We start from the raw sequence: 26,264 nt of genomic DNA, 5'->3' as shown, positions 1-26,264 counted from the left end.
TGCAAAACAAATAGACTCAGGGACTCATTCATTCCTTGGGCTATTATATTGCATTCATATATCATATTGTACAATTCTACTTAATTTAATCTACTTATGGTTCCTCGCACACGGCTCAGGACCAGAGGAGAGAAATCTTTTCAGGCTGTTGCTCCTAAGCTTTGGAACGATCTTCCTCTCTCTTTGCGCTTGATGGATCTACTGACTCCTTTAAGAAACATCTTAAGACACTTTTATTTGTTCAGGCTTTTCCTTGATTTTCTGGAACTCCTGTGTTGTTCTCAGTATTATCTTGATCTTTAAAATATATACTTTATTGAATATTGTTTTGATTGTTTAAGCGCTTTGTGACCCTGGTCTGGAAAAGCGCTATATAAATAAAAATGACTTACTTACTTACAATTCTGAGTTTGGGGGCAGGAGTGGAGTAAAAGTATCATGATGTTCTATTCTATTATAGTCTTTGTATCCTTTGTCTTTGTTATTTTTCTTTGATCTATGTTATTTATCTTTAGACTCAGATTGTATCATCTTGTTCTTTCTCTTTATTTCTCTTTGTTCTTGCTCTTATTTTATTTTTATTTATTTTTTATGAACAATTGCTGTATTTGCTGTGGCTAATTGGAAAAAAAAACAATTTCCTGAACGAGACTTCCTAAGGCATCAATAAAGTTCTACCTAACCTAACCTAACCTACATTAAAGTTGGTCAATTAAAATCAAGTTCAAATGAATCTTTTTGCACAACAGATACTATCAAGCGCGTGTATTTTATTTTGAAGGTCGCGCCGGATGTCTCCTCTCTCCTCCCGCCGCGGCGCTTGACAAACGATGACGGAGCGCTCCTGTCCTCCGCTCGGTGCGTGAATTCCGCTCATCTTTCCGGTTTCAGCAGCATCACCTGCTCCAGCAGCATCACGACGCTCAGCCGAGCCAGCCGAGCGATGGCTTCCGTCTCCCTCGAAGCGACGCCGGGCGTGTCGATGCTGCAGCGGCAAAAGAGCAAAGCGCGGCGGCGGAAGCGAAAGGATATGTTCGGGATCCAGATGTGCTTTGCGGGGGCACTGCTGGGAGCCGTCACGGGGCTCCAGACCCTGGCTCAGAAAGCAGGTGAGATTGTAGATGTTCTACGTGGGAAATTTAATTTAATTTAATTTAAAAAAGAAAAATGTTTAATTAAAAATAGAAAGGAGAAATAATTAATTATTTGAAATTGCATCACATAGGGATGGAAATGTCCAGATGTGGCTGTCGTGCTCATCCTCATGAGCAGAAGCACATTTATATTTTTTTGGATGAGATTTCATATTTAACTCGACAGCCATATTTATTTTTTTTACCTGGCGTTTATCATTTCCTCTCTTATGTAACCCTAATGTTTGGCTCACACCCCAAAATAGAATAGAATGAGTTACACTGTCGTTGAACCCTTAATATTATCAGTGAAAATATGATGTTTGGTTTCATTTCTGTTCCTGCAGGATTGTGATCAATACTTGAATCTTCAGATCCAGCTTCTTGTCATGATGGCTGCAGTGATATCAGTGCTAAGATTTAGGAGGTCACTATAGTGTCAGTGAGTTTTCATAAAGCCGGATTAGTCGCATGTAAACATCTCTGAGGGATGTTAGATTTACATTTGTTTACAAGCTTCACATGTGTTTAAACACACGAAGCAAGAACATGAAACATGTTGGAGTCCGATCTGCAGCGTATTTGTCAAAATGAATTTGTTCATTTATTTATTATTAATATGTACGTATTAACTATTTTGACAGTTTCAGGACGCTTTAAGAAACCTGAATAAATGTAAAAATCACGTATTTTTAATGTCCAGCAAAAAATAAATGATTCAAAACAGAAGTTTTCTTCACAGAAATATAAATACTTAAATGTCCTGGGGTTCAATCAATAGGTTTTATGTGTTGAAATAGCTCTTCACGTTATATCAAGAGAGGAAAAAAACATGTGCTTTGTGTAGTTATTTTTCGGTCCATTCATCGTTAGATCTTCTGTTATTGGTTAGAACCCAAAGTGACGCAAAGTTCATCAAAGAGCGACAGAAAACTATAGTTTTTGATCATCACACGTTGATTATTGATGGTTGAATTTCTCCGATTCTCTGTGTTGCACCAACATGTATTCTAGCCTGATGTGTGTGTTTGCTGGACGTGTGTGTTGTGTTGTGTTGTGTCGCCACAGCAACTATTAAAAGCAGAAAAAAATCAATATGACGACAGTTTTCTCTCCGGTCTGCCTCGACATGTTGAGGAGGTTTAGTGCCTTGACTTGTGCAATGTCAGGCCTCAAAGATAAGATAAGATCGAGAATATTCGACTTTTTACTGTATTTACATTTGGGTGTGAAACTCAAGTCTCAGAATATTGGGGGCAGAGGTCACTGATAATTACCACAATTACACATTCGATAGCTGATCGATAACAAGAAGAACGACTCTGATGATTTCTGGTGGCTCGTTTTATATCAATTATCTTTGCGTTTGTTATCTTTTACCAAACAAACGTCTTTCTTTTTAACATAAGTTTTATTCATTTAATGATTCTGTTTCATCGTAGACATCCATGATCTTATCTTACAAACTCAAACATCCTAATAAGTCACCGGTTTGACGTGGTTTGCGGTGTAAAGATTTGTTCTGTCGGCGACTTCTGTCTCTTCTGCACTTTGTTCAATCTGCTCCTGTTCTCGTCTGATGAGGCTGTTTTCTCGCCACATTATTTCGGAGGCCAAACGTCTCCCGGCATCAGCCTCATCCAGCCTTAGCCATAATGTCGCCGTCAGAGCTGAGACTCTCTCCAGGTTGTGCTGGATCTCTTCTTGATGTTGGTCCTTCATTGAGACTGAAGGACTTGATGACACCAGGACATCTCACACGAAGATACAGTTTCAGGTGTTTGGATTGGATTAGAACGTGAATAATGACCGGTGGAGCCGACCAGGCACCTGAACCAGGTCTTTAAGTAAGTAATTGATAGTCATTTGTAAAGATCTTCTAGACCAGGGTCCCAAAGCGCTTTAACAATAAAAAACAATACACAGTTAAAATATATACTTTCAAAGATAAAGACACAGGAGTTCCAGAAAATCAGGGAAAAGCTCAAATAAAAATGTCTTCAGATGTTTCTTGAAGAAGTCAGTAGATCATCAAACACAGAGATCGTTCCAAAGCTTAGGAGCAACAGTCTGGAAGGATTTCTCTCCTCTGGTCTGGAAGCGTGTTCAGGAACCATCAGTAGATTCTGATCCACAGACCTCAGAGCCCGAGCTGGGGTGTAAGTCTGGATCAGATCACTGATGGAAGGTCTGACCATGAATAGCTCTGAAAGTAAGAACCAGAATTTTAAAATGATCCTGAAAGAAACTGGCAGCCAGTGAAGAGTTTGAAGGATCAGAGAAATGTGAGTTCTTCTACTAGAGCGGCTCAGAATTCTGGCTGCAGAGTTTTGTATGAACTGCAGGCGAGACGATCCTTCTTGTTTGGACACAAAATAAACTGTTGCAATAGTTTAAACAAACACATGGATTATAAGATCCAGATCATGTTGTGACATAATTTTCCTAAGTTTAGAGATTTTTCTCAGTTGAAACAGTTTCTGGTCAGTTTTCTTCAGTGTTGAACTAGAGACATGTCTTTGTCAAATACAACACCCAGGTCTCTCAGGCTCAGTTTGACAGACTGACCTAAGTCACCCCAGTACTGACTCAACCCTCTTATCATCAGGAGCAATAACCAGAGTTTCAGTTTTGTTTTGTTCATTTAGCTGCAAAGTGTTTAAGAAGATTATAAATAAATATCTGAACCACTGCAGACAAAAGTCTTCTCTCACGGTCAGACTCAGAGCTGAAGCGTGAAGGTGTTTTTGAGGTCACGACTTTTGAGAACCGCTCAAAGTCAACAGAACCTTATAATCTAAAAACACGTCCTACAACGTCTTACACTGTCAGTCTTTCCACTCTCTGTGACGACTCATTCTGAAGATGTTCTCTTCAGAGTCTCTGATCAAAGGTCGATCATCGAGCCTCTCAGAAGGAGGCGGGTTCACCTTCGGGCGTTTTAGGGGTAGCGTTATCACCGAGTACAGTAAAGACACCCCTCCCCCACACCCTCGACACACGTGCACGACACGTCCTCAACCCTTCATCTCCATCTGTCCTTGTATCCACCGGCGTCCCTCCCTCATCTGTTGCTCCTGTGATTAAGTCCAGGTTCTAATGCCGGGGGGACCCTCTCCGGTCTTTGTCCTCCAGCTGCGACGGCCTCAAAGAAGACCTGCTGCTACAGAGGAGCCACTAATGGTCGTTTGATGTCGCCGGGTCTCCAGCATCAGTGTCTCCATCATCTTATTACGTAACCTCCAGCGCGGCGTGAAAACACAAGGAGGAGACGCTGGAGTCTCTGCGCCGGAGACGCCACGGGCGCCTGCATCAGAGCGTCTGAAGCAAACAAACCGTCAAGCAGACACGTGCGGGGATGTTGGGGGGCGGGCGGGGGGGCCGTGGATGCGTAACAGCAACGAAAGACATGCTATGTCTGCGAGTACCTGAACGCATCCGTGCCTCTCTGCACACATTAGTGAGAATCAAAGCTGGATTATGCTACGGAGCCTTTTGTCTTGGCTTTTAACGCATGGCTTAGGTGCTCGACGCTCAGGAAATATTAGTAATGCACAAAGCCTCGTGTTGAGAAAATGCTTTATGCTCAAAGTTTGCTTTGTGAAAATGTAGGATTAGCACTTTTGCGCTGTTTTATGGAATCCATCTCGAATCATATTGTTGTCAGCAGTGAAGATATATATCCTCACTTTCAAGAGCTTAACACACGGTGGGAGAGCAGATGTGAGCTGAGACCACCAGGATGATCACGAGCTGGAACTTGGAATAACATTTTTTTTTTTATTTGCATCCGGGTATAAGGAGTGAAACCGGAGTGGAAATGTAAAAATCTGCAGTTCATCAAGTGTCCACTTGAGGCTGGCTTTTGTGCCGTGTCTCAAATCGCATACTTGTGTACTCAAAGTTAGTATTTTTAGTATGCGAAATTTAGTGCTCCATGCACACTAAATTGTCACTTAAACGCCCACAAAACTGAGTATGGTTCGATGGACACTAACCACCCTAAACGGCTCCATCTTAGTGACGTTTTAAACGGAAGTTACTTCATATATAAATGCATATATATTCATATACTTACAGGTGTATTTTCAGCAACAGTACGAGGAGGACACGTCTTCGCTGCTGATACCAGCTTAAATATCTCGCGAATATTTCGATTCTAATATTTTTTCTTTATTTCTTTTTCCAAACTTGCAAAACGTGCTGCCAGCAGATGGCGATAGTGTTCCTACAGCTGGTTGAAACCATCGTTAAATAGTAGTAGAAGAAGAACCTGTCGCGTCATTTCCTGTTAGTGCGTAGCGGCATTGTTTGATTTGAGACATACTATCTGTGGAGAATTAGTTACTAGTTAGTATGTACACTATCCTGATGCATACTAACTTCTAGTATACTAAGAGAAGTATGCGATTTGAGACACAGCATGGGTCTTAAACACTATTCTCACTATCACTGTCTATAGACCTGAATTATTTTGTAGAATTTTGCTTTGGCTTGTATTACCGTTGATAATTATTCTGGAATTTGCAGAATAAGGAACGTGGTTGACTTGACCGTGACGTGATCGCAGGTTTGCCACCGTACTCTCAGTTTCATCACCTTTACCATGTTGATTGAGCAAGAGTCTGTTTGGTGTTGAAAGCCCGGAGAAGGATTGTGTCATCCAGGTGGGTGTGCACACTTTTAAAAGAGAATGTGAGGAAACGGTGGACGGTTTGATGACTGTGGTTGAATCACGAAGGTAGGTTCATCTGATGACACATCGTACCCTTGTGAAACCTACGAAACCCATGTGGAAATACTTTTATACTTTTGTTTGGACAGGTACTGATTTATTATTTTGGTTTCGCTGGTGTTTTTCTTTTGGAGTTTTGAAATGCTAGGAATTAAAGAAATTCATTCTAATTTGTTGAAGCTTCCCAATAATCCCGAATGTTCTAGTAAATTCCTTTGAGCTTGATCCGTATCTGATAATGCTGAGTAAGCACCATTTACAGTCGCAATAGAACCTTCTACATGCAGTACACAGTAGACCAAAACATACACAAATAATTGCTCAGGTTTCAACACCTGTAAAAACCTTCTGATTATAGATAGATTGACAGATAGAACCTTAAGAGCTGTACAAGAAGGTAGAACCAAGATTTACAAGTGTGTAAGTCTGTAAGAGCTTCTGTGTATCACACTGGATGAGCCAAATAATTATCTTGTTTTCACGTTTTGGTGGTTTTTTTTTAATTTTCATATATTTTTGTTACTGAAACTTAAGTAAGGTGAGTAAGGATGGTTGAGCCTTGTGGTAGAAACGACACTTAATCCTCTAAGGTTTCATCAAGGGACGTACTTTGATCATTTGAAACAGGAAAAGTATCCTTCGTCACCCGGGTTCAGACGACAGGAGTGATACTTTCAGAGAGAAGTACTCCACACGGTGGCGTCTACATTGAACAAGATGGTTATGTGACATCTATGCTTGAGGATATATTAATGTTATCAGTTCTTACGTCTGAACGTAAACTACTTCTAAGTCAATCTTTTACAATACTTTTAATACAAGCAGTGCAATCGTTGACATGAGTGTTGTGGACTTGTTAAAGGTGTTCAGGTGTTCTGTGGGCCAACATGGACTATTCACCAGGTCGGCCCCTTTTTCACGAGCTCTATCCATGATTATTATACACCGGAACATACTCTCTTGGCACGACCAGGACAAAGAAGTTCTTGAATTCGTTGACAAAAAGATCTCAATAAAGCTGTATGCAGACGATGTGGTGTTTTTGGTTTACTCAGGTCAGAACCCCCGGTCCTCACTAGGTTGGATCTGTCGCTAAATGTGAAAAAAATGAGCTCCTCTAAATCCAATAGTTGGATCGTCCATGGTCTTCAGTTGGAAAGTCCCGTTCCAGGTTGCTGGTTAGAGCCTTCCCAAAGTGGAGGAATTCACGTTTCTTGGTGTCCTGCTCAAGAGTGAGGGAAAGCAGGGAATAGCAGATACAAGAGGGTGAGGTTAGTTTTCTCTGCAGGGTGGGTGGACTCTCACTTAGAGATAAGATGAACACCTCAGTCATTTGGGAGTGACTCAAAGTTCTCCTTCAAATTGAGAGAGACGGGTTGAGGGCCTATCCAGGACCTTTTGAGGATGCGTCTTCTGGAGGTGTTCCCAGTATGGTCAGCTTGGAAGAGGACTTAGGACAGATCTAGGGCACCGTGAAGAGGGGTTTACTTCTCCTCAGCCTTTGGAACAGAGACAACTTCTGGCGACCTCAAATAAGCAATAGATTCATTCCTAACCAGTTGAAGGAACTAAGTCATTAATGTTGACTGTAACATACATTTATGGACAACATGACACACAAGTGATGGAGATAAAGGAGCTTAGCCAAAAGGTCTTTAAGCCAATGCTTGAGGTTTACATTTTGCTCTTCAGCTGTGAAAGCTGCTTAAGTCAACGATGAAACCTGACTCAGCAGAACCAGGCAAAACAGATGGAGGTCGCTCGACGACTAAAGCCACAGCATTTGATTCTCCAGCTGATTCTTAATGGTCCTGTGTTCCTCGTCCACTTCAGCATATATTTCCAAGCTTCCAGTTGCAAGGAGAGCATGGAAGAAGGAGAGCTCGAGAGCCTACAAACATAAATGATCGTCTCCTTGATGATTTCACTGCAAGGAAATTGCCAGGAATAACATCTGTCAAAGTTAAAGTCGCATTAATCTCGTATGATACATATTCAGATTTTTTAATTCTCTTTCCAAGAGTCCAAACGTGTAGTTAATTCAGCATGAATTCAAAAATGTTTCCCAGTAGTCTTTGTTCTGCTTCACAACACCTGCTGGACTGGATGTAATTCTTGTGGACCACTGAGTATCGAAGCTCACTCTCTGCTTCACATCTGCATCTAAAGTGAATTGTGTGTCTCTGTCTCAGGATATGTCATGGACAGCTCTGTGGAGGTCGAGGAGGTGAGATGGGAGCGCCGTCGTCTTCTGCAGGAGACCAACGTCAACACGTCCAGACTCTTCTTGGAACCAGAGAAGAACTGCACTGAACCAGGTACTAAAATAAATACATAAAAAAGATTTTGAAGCATATTCGGTCAGCATGAAAAGATGTATTTTGGACTTCGTTTACTCACAAAATGTGTTTCTATACATGCATGATACATGAGCAGATTGATTGACACATTGGTAGATAATAGGAGATAAATAATCATTAATTCATTTTTTGTGAGAAACTTTCTTTCACACAACTGAACTATTATAATTATCATTGAAACCTCAAAGCATCTCATGTCTTTCCATGATGTCCTACTTTTCGCCGATGATGTAGTGCTGTGTAGAAGGTGAAGTATATACAGGTGTTTCCCTCCTGATGGTTTACTTCATTACTTTTCAAAAATGACATAGACAACAGTGTTGCGGACGAGGGCGATTACGGTTTTGAACCCGTTCGGATTCAAGGATTTGCGTTTCCATGGCAGCATGTTTGGCTTCCCGACGATGAGCGTGATGTCAATACAACACCAGAGTAGCCACGATACGCCTCGACAGGAACCTCTGCGTGAGAGCGAGTGCTCGGTTATAGGATTTGTGGGAGTGCGAGCGGTTCTTTTAACCGGGCTCTACAATCAAAGGCAACCTATAGCATGTTGGTATAGAATAAAGTAAAGGCCATCTGTCATGTGTGCTCCGTCTTTTCTGCTGCTCTTAAACCATCAAGGTCTCTTCACATCCTTTTAATGATGCACCGGATTTGGAGGATTCTCTTTTTCTCAGCGAGTCCATCTGTGTCAGCGCCTTATATAAGGCTTGTGACATTATGTAAGCAGGGTGTGTGTACGCGTGTGTGTCTGTGTGTATACATCTTTGTGCTGGGTTAGTGTGTGAATTAATGAGCAGGTGCTTTGCTTGTTAATATTCTCATTATAATGTTATTCCAATCAGCTGCGATGACACCCGGGGTCAAGAGGTTACAGTGTACAGTATGTGGGTTCGAATCCAACAATAGCCTGAATTAAAGAAACCCTTTTTATTAGGATCAAAGAAAACATAAAAGCATCATCCCGTCTCCTGGGCTGAGTTCACGAGCAGGACAAGAAGTCTCGTCACTCCTATTGTAATGTGAGTTTTTCTGTAGCAGAACCTTGAAGAAAACAAGACTTAAACCCTTTTTTACAACCCAGAATGCAAGAAATGTTTCGTTTTAAGTAAATCAAAAATAAGTTTACAACAAAGATAGTTGGATATTCCATGGAGGTGTAAAACGCTTGTCACTGTATCCATTTTTTGGTTTTCAAATGATCTTCTATTTTAATAATGTTTATTTTATGTTTTATATTTCGATTAAGTCAAGTGTTATGTAATAATTCAACTTTCTTAATTTACAATTAACATGAAAATATTCGAGGCAGTCAAGGAATATCGAACTCCTGCTGGCGATGACTTGGGACGAGAGGATACAGTGACTCCAGAAGCTTTTAAAGCTAATGTTTGGACATAATTTGGTTTAATAACAATCAAATCAGTTACGACTTCGTCAAGAGTCATGTGGTCTGTAAATTCTGCAACACCAGAGTCAAGTACTTGACAATACTACACATATATTGTTGTTCTTACAGTATCATAATAATATCAAAATAGTATCCTTTTGTTGACCCCGTACCGTGATGTATATCTTGTCGCCAGATTCTTGCCAATAAACACGTGTAATATTTCATATGTGATGCTTCAGTTCTAACCTGGTGTCAGAGGGTTTAAAGAGGACCTGCAGGCCAAGGATTACCTTAAAACTCAGAAATGTCTTTAGATATCCTGTTGCTGTGAGACTGCAGCGCTGAAGAAGCAGTTGTTTCAAACACGATCCAAATGGAAATGGGTCAGTTCAGACCCGGAGGTTTGGGATCTGTAACATGGAAGTCTGCGCATGAATCCGCATGGACACCAAATTACTGTCAAACGAATCTAAGGAATGAATCTATTTTTATTCTCTTTTAACAACAAACCCCGACTTGGATTAAAAACCTTGTCATTTATTCAGGAGATGCCGATGTCTCGGTTGTTTCTCCTCATCAGGTGTGTGGCAGAGGTGGAACATGTGTTGAGGATGACTTGTTCCGTCACGAGATCATGTGACGCCGCTCATGAATACGACCACCTTGAGGAAGGATGCAGCGCAGACAGCCTCAGCGAGGACATGACATTGTTCTGACCGTGGCTGTAGGACACGCATAAATCACAGCTTTCTTCCCTTTTTTTTCCCTCGCTATAACTCATATTCCCCGTTGAATATAGACGTATAGAGGGAGTGTATCTACACACACACACACTGTATTGTCACGTACTTATGAAGCCTTTCAAAGCCTCTCTTTTCTTTTGTCGCTCTAATCGAAACATTATGCAACATCTTTGTCTTTTTGCTGGCAGCGATCTGTTTTCCTCTATAATGTCATACAGGATTAACAAGCGAACAATGTCATTACTGCAGACTTGAATTACAGCGTCTTTAATCCCAAATCATGACAGATGCTCATATATGACTCTGACAAGTCTTTTTTTTTTCATATTTTGTGCCACTTATCTTTGGAGTGCTCAACATAAGCTTTGCTGAGGTCATCGTGAAATCATGGTGCGAAATTTGGATTATTTGCAGAAAATGTCTTTGATCTTAAATGGGTTTTATCTGGAGGTTGTTTTGTATGTTTGTCTGTCCGACTGTTAAACACAAGTACTGAGATATTTACAAACATTTGAATCCTAGCATGTGTCGATAGAAAGATAAGATACAGATATTGATTCAAGTTGTTCTGGATCACCTTCCATATCCAGGAATGTTTCTCTAGAAGAAGCTTCGTTCAGGACAAAAAAAGATTATTTAATAGTACACAACAAAGAGTCAAAGCTATGAAACACCTGTCTTTGGCTCAGAAAACAAAAGCATTTTATGATAATCCTTCTTGTTTGAAGTGGCTGAAGAAGAGTGCGAGCTGCATACATTTATGATTTTATGACGTCACTGCAGCTCTGTCCTTGTCGCGCTGCAACAAATCTCCATGGAGATCCATCAAGACCTATAAGGACGATATATATATATATCATGATACAGAGGCAACAATATGATATGTCGCACATGACTCTAAAGAGATCATTACTGCTTGTTTTAAAAAAAGAAACATATGTCCAAACATAAGCTTTACAGATCTTAAACCCCCGGTTCTGAACTGACCCATTTCCATATGGATCAACTGCTGGGTTAGTGCTGCAGTCTCCAAGGAGGAAGATGTCTTGAGACAGTTCTGAGTGTTGTGGCAAAACCTGTGTGTCCTCTATGAACACTCTGACCGGGGTATAGGAATCTGACCCTGTTATAGCTCAAGCATCAATCATCAATTATCCATCCATCCATCCATCCATCCATCCATCCATCCATCCATCCATCCATCCATCCATCCATCCATCCATCCATCCATCCATCCATCCATCTATCTATCTATATCCATCCATCCATCCATCCATCCATCCATCCATCCATCCATCCATCCATCCATCCATCCATCCATCCATCCATCCATCCATCCATCCATCCATCCATCCATCCATCTATCTATATATATCCATTCATGCATCCACCCATCCATCCATCCATCCATCCATCCATCCATCCATCCATCCATCCATCCATCCATCCACCCATCCATCCATCCATCTATCTATATATATCCATTCATGCATCCACCCATCCACCCATCCACCCATCCATCCATCCATCTATCTATATATATCCATCCATCTATCTATCTATCTATCTATCTATCTATCCATCCATCTATCTATATATTATGATACATTTGGAAACTGTAGATACAAGGAAATAATTGTAGTATTGTGTGAGTACTTTACTCTGACATTGCAGAACTGATCTGCTTTCATTTATTTTCAAACCAAAATATGTCCAAACATCAGTGTTAAAAGCTGCTGGAGTCGACTGTATCCTCCCGTCCTCAGTCATAGCTATGAAGGACTTTTAAGTGCAACACAAACACAAAACAAAAGCTGTTTATATTTGTTGACTGTAATTAAAAATATCAAATTATTTGATTGTATAAACATTTGTATTGCATTATAAACCATAAAATAACTATTATTTAAAAATCAATAATTATAATGTTTTTTTTAAACAATTCAGTGCTTTTTGAGTGCATCAATATTTTCTTTACACCTCTAATGAAGAAATAGCTTTAAATATAGGACATTAAAATTCAGGTGATGGAGAGTAAGGAGCTTCTTGGTGGAGGTTTCTGCTCTTTTCTAAGACTGAAGAAATGCTTCTTCTGACTCTCCGGCCTTAATTTGACGGCGGTCTGCAGTCGCTGCTAGACAGGGAGAGGAAAGGGCATGATGGAGGGAGGCGAGGCACAACAGCTGCACACCATAACTGACACTATTAATAAAGGGAAGAGGAGGAAAGCGACAGCGAGGACGCCAAGAAGGAGAGCTACGCTAGCTGGAGATCAGAGAGGGATCCCCCGGAGATGAGGGGTGTGGACCTAGGATTCGTGGTGCTCTGCGTCAGGAATATTGTTAGGGTTTGCGTGTCGCAGCAGCCGGCAGAAGATGGCCTCATTCTCAAGTGCCTCCTTCACACAAGTGCCGGTTTGTGCCGACTGACAACAGGAATCTCTGCAAAATGTTTATGATAGATTTTCTTCCAGTGCGAGGAACCATAAAAGGTCAAGACCATCAGTTCCTTTCTTATCTTCTGCCAGCGTCGGGTCAGTGTCAGTGAGGCGCGCTCCTGTGCTTATACAGTACGTGGATGAGTCAGATCTTTATAAACACACACATTCTAAGTGATTCTTTTCCAGAATAAGCTCAATAAAACACCAACCACGAGTGTCATCACACTGTGCATCATCTATGTCACACAAACATGCAACGTTGAGTCTTTTCTGGGAAGTATTTTAGCTCTAATTCTATGCGTCTGTTTAGAAACAGATGAGGCTTGAATCATTGTATAATCTGTGTTTGCTCATCTGCGTATGTGTGTGTTTCGGGCCACACAGGGCAGACTAAAGCTGGAGCTGTCAGACTCTAAGCTCTCAGCAGCTGAGAGAGAATGTCACTGCCATGAGGCAGCCTGCATTACACACACACACACACACACATGCCTGCACACATGCCTGCACACACACACACGTGCACCGAGCACACACACTCACACACTCGCACACAGGAAAGCAAGGAGAGATAAACAAAGCAACCCAGAACAGGCACTGCACCGGGGGGAAGCCATTTTTAGCTCCAACCTTTATGTGCAGTCCAATGTTAGAAAAAGTCACCTGATCCTTGTGCTGCTTTCAGAAACACTGCATTATTGTGGAGATTTTAGAAAAAATCACTATGACTTGTATCATCGTGCTTATCTTAGACAGGTTTCTCTCACGAAATGTTGTTACATTTCTTATGTTATTGTCTGTGGTGTCTGTTATTTACTGTCACTGTTGAGATATTGATAATGGTTTGTTACTGTCCCTCCTTTTTTCACACATGTTATCCTGTGACACAGTGAAGACAGTATGAATGAAGGAATACATTTTATTCCAAATGTGTTACTCTTTGTATGTACAATAAAATGAAGTAATAAAAAATAAAGCAGAAAATCGAAACATAACACGGCACATCGTTTCTTTGGTGCTTGATTGATATCCGTATAAATACACAATATATAAACACCAATATCAATACATAACATAACACAAAATAAAATGGTACTACATACATATCCTTATAAGCATACATCTCCTGCAGCCAGAATCCTGAGCCGCTCTAGTAGAAGAACTCACATTTCCCCTGATCCTTAAAACTCTTCACTGGCTGCCAGTTTCTTTCAGGATCATTTTAAAATTCTGGTTCTTTCTTTCAGATCTAGAGTCTGAGTCTAGAGACTCCTTCAAGAATCATCTTAAGACCTTTTTATTTGTGCTATTTCCTAATTTTCTGTGACTCCAGTCACTTTGTGACTGTGGTCCAGAAAGGATCTTTACAAATAACTATTACTTTCTTACTTACTAATAAGAAAATGATAATATAAAACACTATTACAAAATAAAACATGATACAGTATAATATATATGCATATTCTAAGCAGTTATCCATATAAATACACACACATACTAAATAATATATCAATATATATATATCATTTTTGACTCTAAAGCATGTTTTCTTGGTTGAAGAGAAGCTGCAGGACTGTAACATGTATATAACATATGTTTTCATATTTGTCTTTGTGTGTTTTTTTTCTCCAGCGATCCATGAGTTCCCCAGAGATTACTTCACCAACCAGGAGCGTATGGACGGCGCTGTTGGCCTTCATGTCCTCTGCGTGAGCATCTCATGCTTTATTATTTAGTGTATACAAAAAAACAACCTTACAGTTATCGGGAATTCATCACTGCAGATATAGTTAAAACACTTTCAAACCACAGTAGAAAGAAGCTCATATTATGTCTTAATAATTAGGTTATAACTCAAGTTTTGTTCCAACAGGCTGTGTATATGTTCTACGCTCTCGCTCTGGTGTGCGACGACTATTTCGTCCCGTCGCTGGATAAGATATGTGAGGTAAGTCCGGCTGCGTAGAAACTGCTGCCCCTGCTGGCCGTCGATGACATTGTTCTCTTTCGTCCGTTCCTGTGTCAGCGTCTGCATCTGAGCGAGGATGTGGCAGGAGCAACCTTCATGGCAGCTGGTAGCTCGGCTCCTGAACTCTTCACCTCCGTCATAGGTGAGAACACACCCTTCGTCGCGCCATTTGGACGGACGGCGACGGTCAGGACGCGATAGTTCAGCTTCGGTGTCGTTTCAGAGTGTTATAGTGACGTGTGAGTTTCAATTATCCTCGCTTTCAACCAGGTACCACAGATGTATTAGTAGTTATGGTCGCAGGCCAGACAAAATGTTATTCTATGCAATGGCAGTTGGTGAAAAATATTCTAGGTGGCGCTCTTTTCCAGTACAGTTTTCTTGCCTAATTCTTTAAAAGCTAATGATGGATAATAATGTTAATAATGCTCCTTGTTTAGATACAAATGAAAACATATTTAATATTATACAGTTGGTATGGAAAGTCATCAGACCCCTTTAGATTTTTCACACTTTGTTTCTTTCTAATTAATACATTTGGAAAAATGTCCACATTCTTTGTTTTATTTCAGTTAAGATAAGGTGCTGAGTGAACATTGATGATGAGAAAACTTGACTTAATTTATTTTAGCAAATGGCTGCAATTAAACAAAGAGTGAAAAATCGAAAGGGGTCTGATTACTTTCCGTACCCACTGTAAACTAAACTGAAAGTAAACTAAACATCATACAGAATAAACCAAATGATTCAAAAGTTAAAGGAAACTATTGTTAAAACTATGAACAACCTGTACCATATCATCAGATATACTTTGTAGTAAATCATCACAAACACACACAAATACAAATAATAATTTAAAAAAAGGAAAGAAAAATAAATGAACGTCAAGTAAAATTAAAATGTAGAGAGCGGCAAAACTTCACATTCTCAACCTTCCAATAAAAAGTGAAGCAAGTTAGCAATTGAGCTAATTGACCATTGAACGTTAACGATGATGAGTGACAATCATCGGGGTCTCGTTTTCCAGCGCCTCTGAAATCATATTCAGAGACGACGCTTCTCCGTTGCTATTGCGGCGCGTATGAGATATGAAGAATGACGACACTAACAAGATTAAAACTAAAAAAGAATAACTAATCATAATAAATAAATAATTAAAAAAACAGCCAAAACGGTGGGAGGGCGGCACCCCAGTGCCCTCTAGGGGCCAGCGGCCCCTGATTCTATGTATTCTATGTAAATTACAAGAAGAAGAAGTCTGACAGTGATATTATCTTTTCATTCATGTTTGTATATTTCAATAAACACAATAAACAATGTGCCTTATTTTATATAAAACACCTCATAGTTCACATCAACATGAAGAAATAACCACGTCGATTTTGAACGAACGTAAAAAGGATTTGGCTTTGATACAGAAGTTTGATAGGTGTGGTCTAAACAAACAGTGACGATCTGATCTTAAATGGCCTAAAGAAAAGCTGTGCGGTGAAAAAAATGTGTGTGTTTTACAGGAGTTTTTGTAACGAAGGGCGATGTTGGAATCGGAACCATCGTAGGTTCAGCAGTTTTCAACATCCTCTGCATCATTGGAGCGTGTGGGATCTTTGCCGTGCAGGTAATGCAACACAACCGTCGCACACATGTCCGTAAACAACCGTTTGTTTGTTGTTTTTCACCCAAGAATCCTTGTGTTCCTTACAGACCATCCATTTGTCCTGCTGGCCTCTGATCCGAGACTCGGCCTACTACACTCTGTCGATCTGTGCTCTTATAGTGGTGAGTGTCACGTTCAATAATGTCCCCGGTTGTGTCGCTGCATTCATTCTTTTCTTCTGTCTTTACAGTTCATATACGACGAGCAGGTGGTTTGGTGAGTAACATTTGTCGACCGCGACATCCCAGCCATGGATAACTTTATCTTCTCCATCATGTCCTTCAGGTGGGAGGCTCTGACGCTGATCCTCATGTACTTCGTCTACATTCTGATCATGAAGTAAGAACGTCCGTCCGGTTCATCGCACATGTGAGTTTTTAACGTCTTCTGTTGATCTTCAGGCTCAACTCTTACGTGGTGCGATTCCTGGAGAGGAGAAAGAAAAACTCCACAGGTTTAAGAACCAAAACCTCTCATAACGCGGAGCTGGAGGACGGTTGTGATGCAACTGCTGTCCTGCTGAAGAAAGGTAAATAACTGCTCAATACGTTAAGAACCGTCTACTTACTGGAAACAACAGGATTTATTCAAATCAATAAATAGTAATAAAAGTAAAATAAGCCAGTCTTAATGTTTTCTCTAATTGGCGTAAACACCGACTCAACATTAATAAAAGTAACTGGATGTCATTGCTACAAATATAGACAATATTGCTATATTTACCTTTATCTAACTGGAGGAGAGCTAACGGCTTAGCTATGTGGCTATGCTACGGCTAACAGGCTAACTATGGCGAAGGGTTTCATTGTGATGGAGCAGAACGAAGTCCATGATCGTGGTGAGGATCTGAGCTGGGTTCAGAACGTCGCGAGGCAGGTTCATGTGTGTCTTTTCGGCCTTTTTGGTCAAGGCTCTCTTTTTGAAGATCTCAATGGGACTCACCTGCTTAAATAAATATAAAGAATATCTGCTATGTATATTACAGGAAGTAAGACTCTAATGATGTTGTCTTTTCATTCATGGAGGCTCGTGCTGTGTGTCAGATCGCGCACTGCTTTGCAGTACACTGTAAGACAGTGCACTTACTTGGCCAGTGTAGTTCTGTCTCAAATCAAACTCTGCTGCTACACACTTACAGGAAATGACTCGACAGTTTCTTCTTCTACTACTTTTTAACACTGATTGTAACCAGTCGTTGAAACACTATCACTGACACTTGACAACACTTTTCTCCAATTGAAACAAGTTATTAAGTTGTGTTTCATTGTGTTATTACTGTTGTTGTGTTGTTTTGTGGTAAAAATGTGTGTTTTCTCGAGACATTTACGTCAGTATCTGCTCCGAAGACGCGTTGTCAGTGACGTAGCTTCAGTTTAGCTTCAGTTTAGCTTCAGTTTAGCTTCAGTTTAGCTTCAGTGTAGCTTCAGTTTAGCTTCAGTGTAGCTTCAGTTTAGCTTCAGTTTAGCTTCAGTTTAGCTTCAGTTTAGCTTCAGTGTAGCTTCAGTTTAGCTTCAGTTTAGCTTCAGTGTAGCTTCAGTTTAGCTTCAGTTTAGCTTCAGTTTAGCTTCAGTTTAGCTTCAGTGTAGCTTCAGTTTAGCTTCAGTTTAGCTTCAGTTTAGCTTCAGTTTAACTTCAGTTTAGCTTCAGTTTAGCTTCAGTTTAGCTTCAGTGTAGCTTCAGTTTAGCTTCAGTTTAGCTTCAGTTTAGCTTCATCTACGTCACTAAGATGGAGGACGCTGAGGGTGGAAAGTGTCCATCGATCCACACTCAATTTTCTGGCTGTTTGAGTGCTCATTGCGCACTACATTTGGGACACACCTCCATCTTTTGAGAATGATATAAAGAATAATGTTGGTATCAACATGGACTTGAAGGAGAGGATTTTGTGTTTGTCTCGAGGCATCAGATTTTGAATCGTGTGTCTCCAGGAAACCCTCACAGGAGTCCCTCTGTGTTGATGGTGGACGAGCTGCTCTCAGCGTATCCTCACCAGCTGACCTTCTCTGAAGCCGGCATGCGGATCATGATCACCAACCACTTCTCTCCGAGGACCCGCCTCACCATGGCGTCCAGGATGCTCATCAACGAGGTAACGCGTCGCTATCTGTCACGCCTGAACCCACTCCTGACAAGTGTGTGTTCATGTGTGTGTGTTCGTCTCTGCAGAGGCAGCGTCTCATCCAGTCACGCATCTGGACCAACGGTGACTCGGAGGTTCCGGCCAAAGATGGAGCGAGGAAAGCGGCGGAGAACGGAGCCGAGAGAGGAAACAAGATCGGTCAGGAGCACCTGGACGGAGGAAACGAGACGGAAAACGAAGACGCCATGAACAACGACATGGATGAAGACGAGGAGGAAGACGACAACGAGGGACCGTTGGTGCCCTTTCAGTGCCCAGGTACTAACTCAAGTGTGTTTTCGAAGCTGGATTTCCTCGTAAAAACATGGATCCTCTGTGTTGTAGCCGGCGTGTGCAACAAGCTGAAGTGGCTCCTGGCGTGGCCCCTGTGTCTCCTCCTGTACTTCACCGTGCCCAACTGCGCCGCCGCCAGATGGGAGAACTGGTTCATGCTGTCCTTCGTCGCCTCTACCCTGTGGATCGCTGCCTTCTCCTACATTATGGTCTGGATGGTGAGAGGCAAGAGAAAACACTGGGGGCTTCCAACAATGCTTGGGCAGAAGATTTCAGCAAAACCTCTTGTGTTTACCCAACGTTCCTTGAAGCTTTTGAGTTCGATTCTCTTCAAAACATCGAAAAGACTAATAGATATCAATCATATAACATGGTTGAACTCTATGTGGCCACTGGATGCTTGACTACAATCAAGTAGGTTATTGTTCATATAAAGATGCCGATGTTTTAGCTTGGAAAAGGAAAATAAATCGTTGAAGTCAACAAACTATATTATATATATATATTATATTATAGTATACAGTATTTAAGTTAAGGCATTTGAAGGTAGATCTGGGTAAAGATAAAAACACAGGGATAATAGATTAACCGTCCAAGAATGAAAACACATAATCATACTTCCTGTTAGAGACCTTTATGACAAATAAACATTTCGACTTAAATGGCTAAAAGATTTCAACCCTTTCTTGACAACCCTGATATAATGCAACAGCAGGGGGCGCTAGTGTTTCCAGACCTCACTTGGACAACACATGGAGTATGAGTTCAAGTTCTCTGAGGCTGACTATGTTGTTACCATCGCACTCCTATAGAGTTTCTCCAACAAGAGTGAGAGAATATTAGGCAATAAATTATTTGATTTCTGTTGTATCGATTATAATTCTTTTAAAATATGTTTTATTTAGAAAAAAAAAGTCATATTAGCATACAACTCTTAACATGCTATAGTACTATTTCCGTCAAGTTTATTAAAAATAGTGAAACACAAACTTGATATCTTGTTGCAGAGAAAATAGGTTTTTGCAGGTCTTGCATTTTGGTTTTATCCATTTAAATAGTGTTAACATTACATTTGTCCGCGGCGCAAAAAAGGTTTCTTGTTCTCAAAATGGCCGCCATGAACTACCAGATTTTTTTGTGTTTGGCCATATTCTTACGCAAATTGGCTAAAAAAAGATTGAGCGCAAACAACTCCCTTTATTGTTAGTGCTACAATAGTGAGTGAAATGGGCTCAATTTCTTTTTTGAAAGGTTTGAAACTAGATCAGAGCTCTGTCGCTCAAATACTAAGAAAGTTATAACTTTTTAAAAGTCAGAAATTCTTCAAATGATTAAACATTAAGCCAAAAAATGAGGCTAGAACCTTTTTAAGTCAATGCAAGCATGTTAAAGGGACGATAAAAATATAATTTAAATTATTTGGCCTTAGTATTTTTAATTTAAACTTTTTTAGGCGGTTCATAAAAACCCAAGGACAACGAGTTGCATGTTTGAAAAATCGTGTGTGTTAGCTGTCTGCTAGCTAACATATTTAGCATTAGCTTTAGCATAGCGTTACTTTCCAGCTAACCATATGTTTTCACTTTTATTGGGAAGTTTCAGGCAATTAAATGTTTACATGCAAGAAAAGCAAAAGTTGTTTTTTGTCATTCACTTGGGAAGGGTAGTTTTTTCACTCATTATTTTCATTTGTTTCCAATAACCAGGCCACTGACTTCATGACCATAAAGCACTTTCCTTTGACTACTTCTTAACCTCCGCCTCTGGACTCCGCAGGTGACGGTGATCGGCTTCACTCTGGGCACACCTGACGTGATCATGGGCATCACCTTCCTGGCGGCGGGCACCAGCGTCCCCGACTGCATGGCCAGTCTCATCGTGGCGAGGCAGGGTAAGCCGACTCAAAGGGCAGCCGTGGTCTCTGGCCCTGAAGCTGCTGAAGTTACCCTCCTACGTTCCTGTCAGGCCGCTTTCATCTGTGCTTATTCTTGGTGCCGTCATCAAATATTTAGCTGCTCTGTGCCTGCCCAGGTAGGATGATAAAATGGTCCTCGCATCCGTTCATCGGCCCCCGGTGACATCAGACAAGCTGACATTTCACAGTTAATGTCTTGGCAGTCGAGGTTTCTGTCATCAAGTTACCGTTCAGATCGGATGCGGTTTGAATCCTAAAATTAAATAACAATTAGGTAGAACTTTATTGATCCCTTAGGAGGTCTCCTTCTGGAAATTGTTTTTTTTCCAATAAGCAACAGCAATACAGCAATTATTCATGAAAATAAATACAAATAAAATAAGAATAAGGACAAAGAGAAATTAAGAGAAAAAACAAGATGTTTATACCTTCTATTGTGTATCTATTGTGAGTTTATTTCACTTTCATTTTATTGTATTTGTTTCCATGTCTAAACAAGAAGGATCTTCTCGCCTGCAGTTCATACAAAACTCTGCAGCGAGAATTCTGACCCGCTCTAGTAGAAGAACTCACATTTCCCTGATCACGCTCTACAAATATTACTTACTTACTTACTTACTTTCTTTACTAACTAAAAAAAATGGAGAAAGCATCTTTTCAAAAGTGTCTTGTTCTGTTGGTGGCAGGAATGGGGGACATGGCGGTCTCCAACTCCATCGGGAGTAACGTGTTCGACATCCTGGTGGGGCTCGGCCTGCCATGGGCGCTTAAAACTCTGGCCATCAACTACGGCTCAGTAGTAAGTCTCTCAGCTGCAAGAAAACATCTTTACCCTTTACCCAGTGAACACAAGGGATACCTTAAACACATTGTTTTTTCAGTCTCTGGGTCACCTTGACCCTGGTTTAGCCCAATGGTTTAATTGATCTTGGACCTCTATTGTATCGTCAGTGTGTGTTTGTACAAAACTCTCTTTTTATTTCAATATTGACATTAGGAAATGATCTTAAGCCCCGCCCACTGAAAACATTTGTTTTGCTGGAGTTTAAATCTTGTTTCCCATCATCACATTGACTCGGCTGTGATTGGTCAGACATTGAGACGTTCGTCACCGCGCGTCATCGATCCCGGGAAGTCTCCACCTCTAAGGGACTCGTTGTATAAACAAAGCAGGGCTCGATTACAGCTGGAGGAGGAGTGAAGCCATTGTTACGTCATAATGGACTCCGCTCTCGTAACCTCTCGTTTGCTGAGATTTCACACAAACTTTATAAAGTAACAACTTCATCATGATGAGGAACTCTTGCTCTTTAAACAATCTTGAATGAACAACGAGACATATTGCTAATGTTGCTAGCCTTGGGCATCCATGCAGCAGCAGTGAGAAGCCATACAAGTGAAAGACAAAAACCTCCCTGAATCCAGATGGAAATACAGGTTACCACATTAATCCAATGCCTTCTTAGTTAGCCACTTTCAACCAGCCCTAAAACAGACAAACATGTGCTCATTTGAAGAGAATTCATGTGAAAATGGAATATAATGTGTTTTCTTCTTGCAGGTCAGATTAAACAGCAAAGGACTGATTTTTTCCGTCGGGCTGCTGTTAGCGTCTGTGTTTTTGACGGTGAGTGACAACAGAGATATTGACTTCTAGTTTACGGTTTAAGATGTCAAAATACTCTCAATGTAGTAGTAGATAAATAAATCACCAAGCATTTATATTTTTTGAAAGAGGGGCAGAAGAGCTCTGTGAAAATAAATATATACATTTTGATGAGATTTAAAAATATATATATAACATAATACATGAGAAATATGTCATTTTGTTAATTGTAAGGAGACACACATGGAAGCTGCAAATGAAGTCTAATTTTAAAGTTTTTTTTTTGCCATATCTTATACTTATTAAATATATACGTATCCTTCATTACTTTTTTCCTAACCATTTTTTGGATTAGTTTTTACCTTTTACTAGTTTTTCAAAAAATGCTGGTGATTAAACAATGTAAGTTAGTAATTTGTATTTATAGAGCTTTTCCAGACCAGGGTCACAAAGCGCTTAAACAATAAAAACAATATTCAATAAAATATATACTTTAAAGGTCAAGATAACACTGACAACAACACAGGAGTTCCAGAAAATCAAGGATGCATGTGTAATAATGTTTTATTTGTTTGTGTATTTTAATTACAGTTCATTTCTATAGGAGACTTTTGTTGTGGGTTAGTTTGATACAAATGGTTCGAGTGTTGTTAACGTTTACACAACTTTACCACAGGAAGGTTCCTTACACTGAACCTAAAATCAAGCTTGGAAGGAAGAAGAAGAATTGAGTTAATTTCTAAGAAGATATTGAACTTTAACTTGAACATTAACACCTCATTGTTATTGACGATTCTTCTTTCTATGTTGGACGCTCAGGTCATGGGGGTTCATCTGAACGGATGGGTGCTGGACAGACGCCTGGGTCTCATGTGTCTCCTCCTCTACGCCATCTTCCTGTGCTTCTCCTGCCTCATCGAGTACAACATCTTCATCTTCGTCAACCTGCCCACGTGTCGGGACGACTGAGGGACTCTGGTGAACCTCCTCCTCCAGCCACACTTCTGTGTCCGTCACTGTTCCCTTGTTTCTGTCCCGCGCTCGGAGAGGATGGACTCGGGACGGGGCTCGCCTTGTGATGGACGACGTCATCATTTGTACAGAGGACATATTTTCAAAGGGTTTATTTCGACGTCGTTGACCAACAAAAACCGGTAGGTGGTGTACAGGAAGTAGTTTGACCTTAGACATATCTACGCGGCTCCACAGGGTGACGCGCTGCACACTTTTCACACGTTGTCATTTTGTAAATGTACCAGAAAAACACACAGAGACGTTGTACATGTATCTTCTATGTTTTGTGTTACGAACTGAGAGAGCTGGGAGCTCGTTGTAAAGAAGATTTTGCAGTTCGCGCATTTCTCGTCTAGAGGGCGCCAAATATCTTAATAATGACTATTTTCTTAGCACTGTGTTATTTTAGGAAGTGTTCACTTAAGTATAAGAAAAATAGATTTATTCTTAACTGACAAAATGGCGACGCAATTGGGACGCCGTCCTTTTTTTTTCATGAACGTTGAATTCATTTTGTGTGAGTGAGTGTGTGTGTCATTTGCACTGTATTATTTATATAAAAGCAGATTATTTATGGGGGGAAAAAATGTTGAAACTTGGGGAGAAATGGATTTAGAGAATAAGAAGTTATGAAGTATTTTACACAACAATTAATTTCCAGATCCGTCTCATAGTCAGCCAGCAATAAATGTATCGGACAATCATCCACCCATCGCGTATCGGGACCAACTCCAGTACAAGTAGAGACTGAGGCGTCGGCAATAAGTAGCTTTTCTGGTGAAGATCGTCACCATTTTGACTTAAGGCAATACTAGAGGTCCAAAAAAAAAGGTATTTGTAAAAACAACTCGTATGATCTCGTCTGTTCTTTATGAAGTCGTTTTGAATCTTTTAAGAATGACTGACAGATAAATCTCTTTGAATAGCTTGTGTTCTCAGCGGCTGGAGAGTGTTTGTACGGACCGCTGCGATCTCGTCGCTCAGGTCGGGTTCACACCTTCAGAGGGTCTTATCCTGCCTTTCCAACGTCTCCGCTTCACACGCGACGAACATGATGTCTTAGTACCTCATGGTGATGTTGCCACGTGTTTAGTGTGACGCCCTGAATCCACCAGATTTGAAATAAGTTTTTTTCTTAGATTGTTTCTATGGTCAGATTCAAGTACATGTTTAGCTGAGCTGATCCAGGAACGACACCAGCCCAACACTTGACTTTTAAAGACTGCTCTCGTACAAGAAACGTACAATAATGCGTACTCTTGAAGAGCATATAAAGAAGCTTTTTAGACGCCAATCATTTAAGATATTGATGGATCCAAAATGTTCTGGGATGATGTCTGTCTGTTTTGAATTATGTCTTACTTACTAGTGCTAGTCGTCCTAGGCGTGGTCCAGAATGAAGTTTCAAAATCAGCCTATAATAAAGTGCTACAGGAGCCAGTTTGCTCTTCCTCGTATGCACAATTGATATTAAATGTAATATTATAGAAATTCAAATGTATGTGACTAGAGCTGGTGACCACACTTGAAAGTGCAGGATAGGACCACTTTAAGTGAAGTGAAAAATCTGAATGAAAGTATTTCAAAACATTTTTTTGCCACACTGAGGAATCTTTGATGTTTAGATAAGGGGTCGTCAACAAATTGTCGCTTAGGTTCCATTAGGGTCCTGTTAAAAATAGTATATATATAGATATAGTCTTGTCCTAGAAAATGATTCATAATATTTTTAGAAAACCTTTTTCTTGTAGTCGCTCTCAAAAAGATTAGTGGTCTAGACTGTAGAGCCATTAACCTCTTTGAATTTTTTTTATTTTTTTTAATGCCTTAAATATGTTTGGTTATTTTGAAAGACAACTTTTCTTGACGTTCAACTTTGGAATGCTAACATCTGTGTTACATGATTCTATATATTATCCCTGATGATTTGCTGTGTTCGTCGACACGGAAACATGTGTCTTGTGATAACTTGATGGAGACTTTGTGAGATTCAGTTTATTCCTGGAGACGTTTCCAAAGTGTTTCACCAAAGACTCAAAGACTTTAATTTGTGAATCCAAAACAAGGCAGTTCCCTCTGAGGACGTTGAAGGTCGTCACTGGCTCCACTGTGCTGACACTAAATTTGAAGTTGATTAAAACAAAACATTCACGTTTTGAAGAAAATCCAAAATTATTTGTGATATTCACATGTAATTGTAACATACGTTTGTAAATAGTTAAGATGTATTTATACATATTTTTTGTCTTTATAATTGTTAAATATGACAGAGATATTAGGCTATTATTAGGTTGACCTTCGTGTGTTTGACCATGTTTGTTCCCGTCTGCACACAAGGAGGTGTCTATCAAAACCTGTGACCATGAACCTGAAACATCCGGTTCAGCAGAAGAACAGGGTGTTTGATACGTGTTTTTCACTTTAAGATGTTTGTACACAGAAACCTATTGAAGCTGATCGACCACCTAGTGATGTTTCCACTGTCATTCTAGAAACCCTTTTCAAGGTGAAGCATTAATAAAAATTGTCTCCAGTTAACACAAGAGTACCTTCATTTTTTCTCGTTCCTTATCATGTGTTTTATTTTAAGCAAATTTCATCCAAACAGCCTCTTGATATTTTATTTAAAGGGAAACTAATGTGTTCATTTAAGTGTGACTTAAATTTGTGTTTGTACAAAACTCTCTTTTCATTGAAATATTGACATTAGAAAATGATATTAAGCTCCGCCCACTGAAAACAAACTTTGTTTTTCTGGAGATAAAAGCTCTTTTACCATAACCACACCCACTCTGCTGCAATTGGTCAAACATTAATGTTTGTCACCACATTTCATTAAAGCATGAAGTCTCCACTTCCAAGGGACTCGTATAAACAAAGCGGACA

General features: G+C 40.2%; 1 protein-coding gene across 1 annotated transcript; it reads left to right on the top strand.

The window, feature by feature from the left end:
• Nucleotides 1-849: 849 nt before the first annotated feature.
• Nucleotides 850-25,906, top strand: slc24a3 (solute carrier family 24 member 3). Its single transcript, XM_087802488.1, has 17 exons — nucleotides 850-1,109; nucleotides 8,061-8,186; nucleotides 14,437-14,513; nucleotides 14,678-14,752; nucleotides 14,831-14,915; nucleotides 16,288-16,391; nucleotides 16,478-16,552; nucleotides 16,621-16,646; nucleotides 16,716-16,769; nucleotides 16,832-16,959; nucleotides 18,359-18,519; nucleotides 18,597-18,828; nucleotides 18,895-19,061; nucleotides 20,620-20,734; nucleotides 21,445-21,557; nucleotides 22,320-22,385; nucleotides 23,184-25,906. Exons 1-17 carry the CDS (start codon nucleotides 944-946, stop codon nucleotides 23,331-23,333), a joined length of 1,920 nt encoding a protein of 639 aa, XP_087658614.1. The 5' UTR covers nucleotides 850-943; the 3' UTR covers nucleotides 23,334-25,906.
• Nucleotides 25,907-26,264: the final 358 nt, after the last annotated feature.

The sequence above is a fragment of the Callionymus lyra genome, chromosome 11, assembly GCF_982586985.1.
Source record: "Callionymus lyra chromosome 11, fCalLyr1.hap1.1, whole genome shotgun sequence".
Classification (NCBI taxonomy): domain Eukaryota; kingdom Metazoa; phylum Chordata; class Actinopteri; order Syngnathiformes; family Callionymidae; genus Callionymus; species Callionymus lyra.
The sequence above is the reverse complement of the archived record's forward strand: the minus strand, read 5'-3'. Positions and strand labels throughout refer to the sequence as shown.

Coding starts and splice junctions, on each gene's coding strand:
- slc24a3 (XM_087802488.1), top strand. CDS start 944: ATGGCTTCCGTCTCCCTCGAAGCGACGCCGGGCGTGTCGATGCTGCAG. Junction 14,753..14,830: donor CGCTGGATAAGATATGTGAG/GTAAGTCCGGCT, acceptor TTCCTGTGTCAG/CGTCTGCATCTGAGCGAGGA. Junction 18,520..18,596: donor CCAGGATGCTCATCAACGAG/GTAACGCGTCGC, acceptor TCGTCTCTGCAG/AGGCAGCGTCTCATCCAGTC.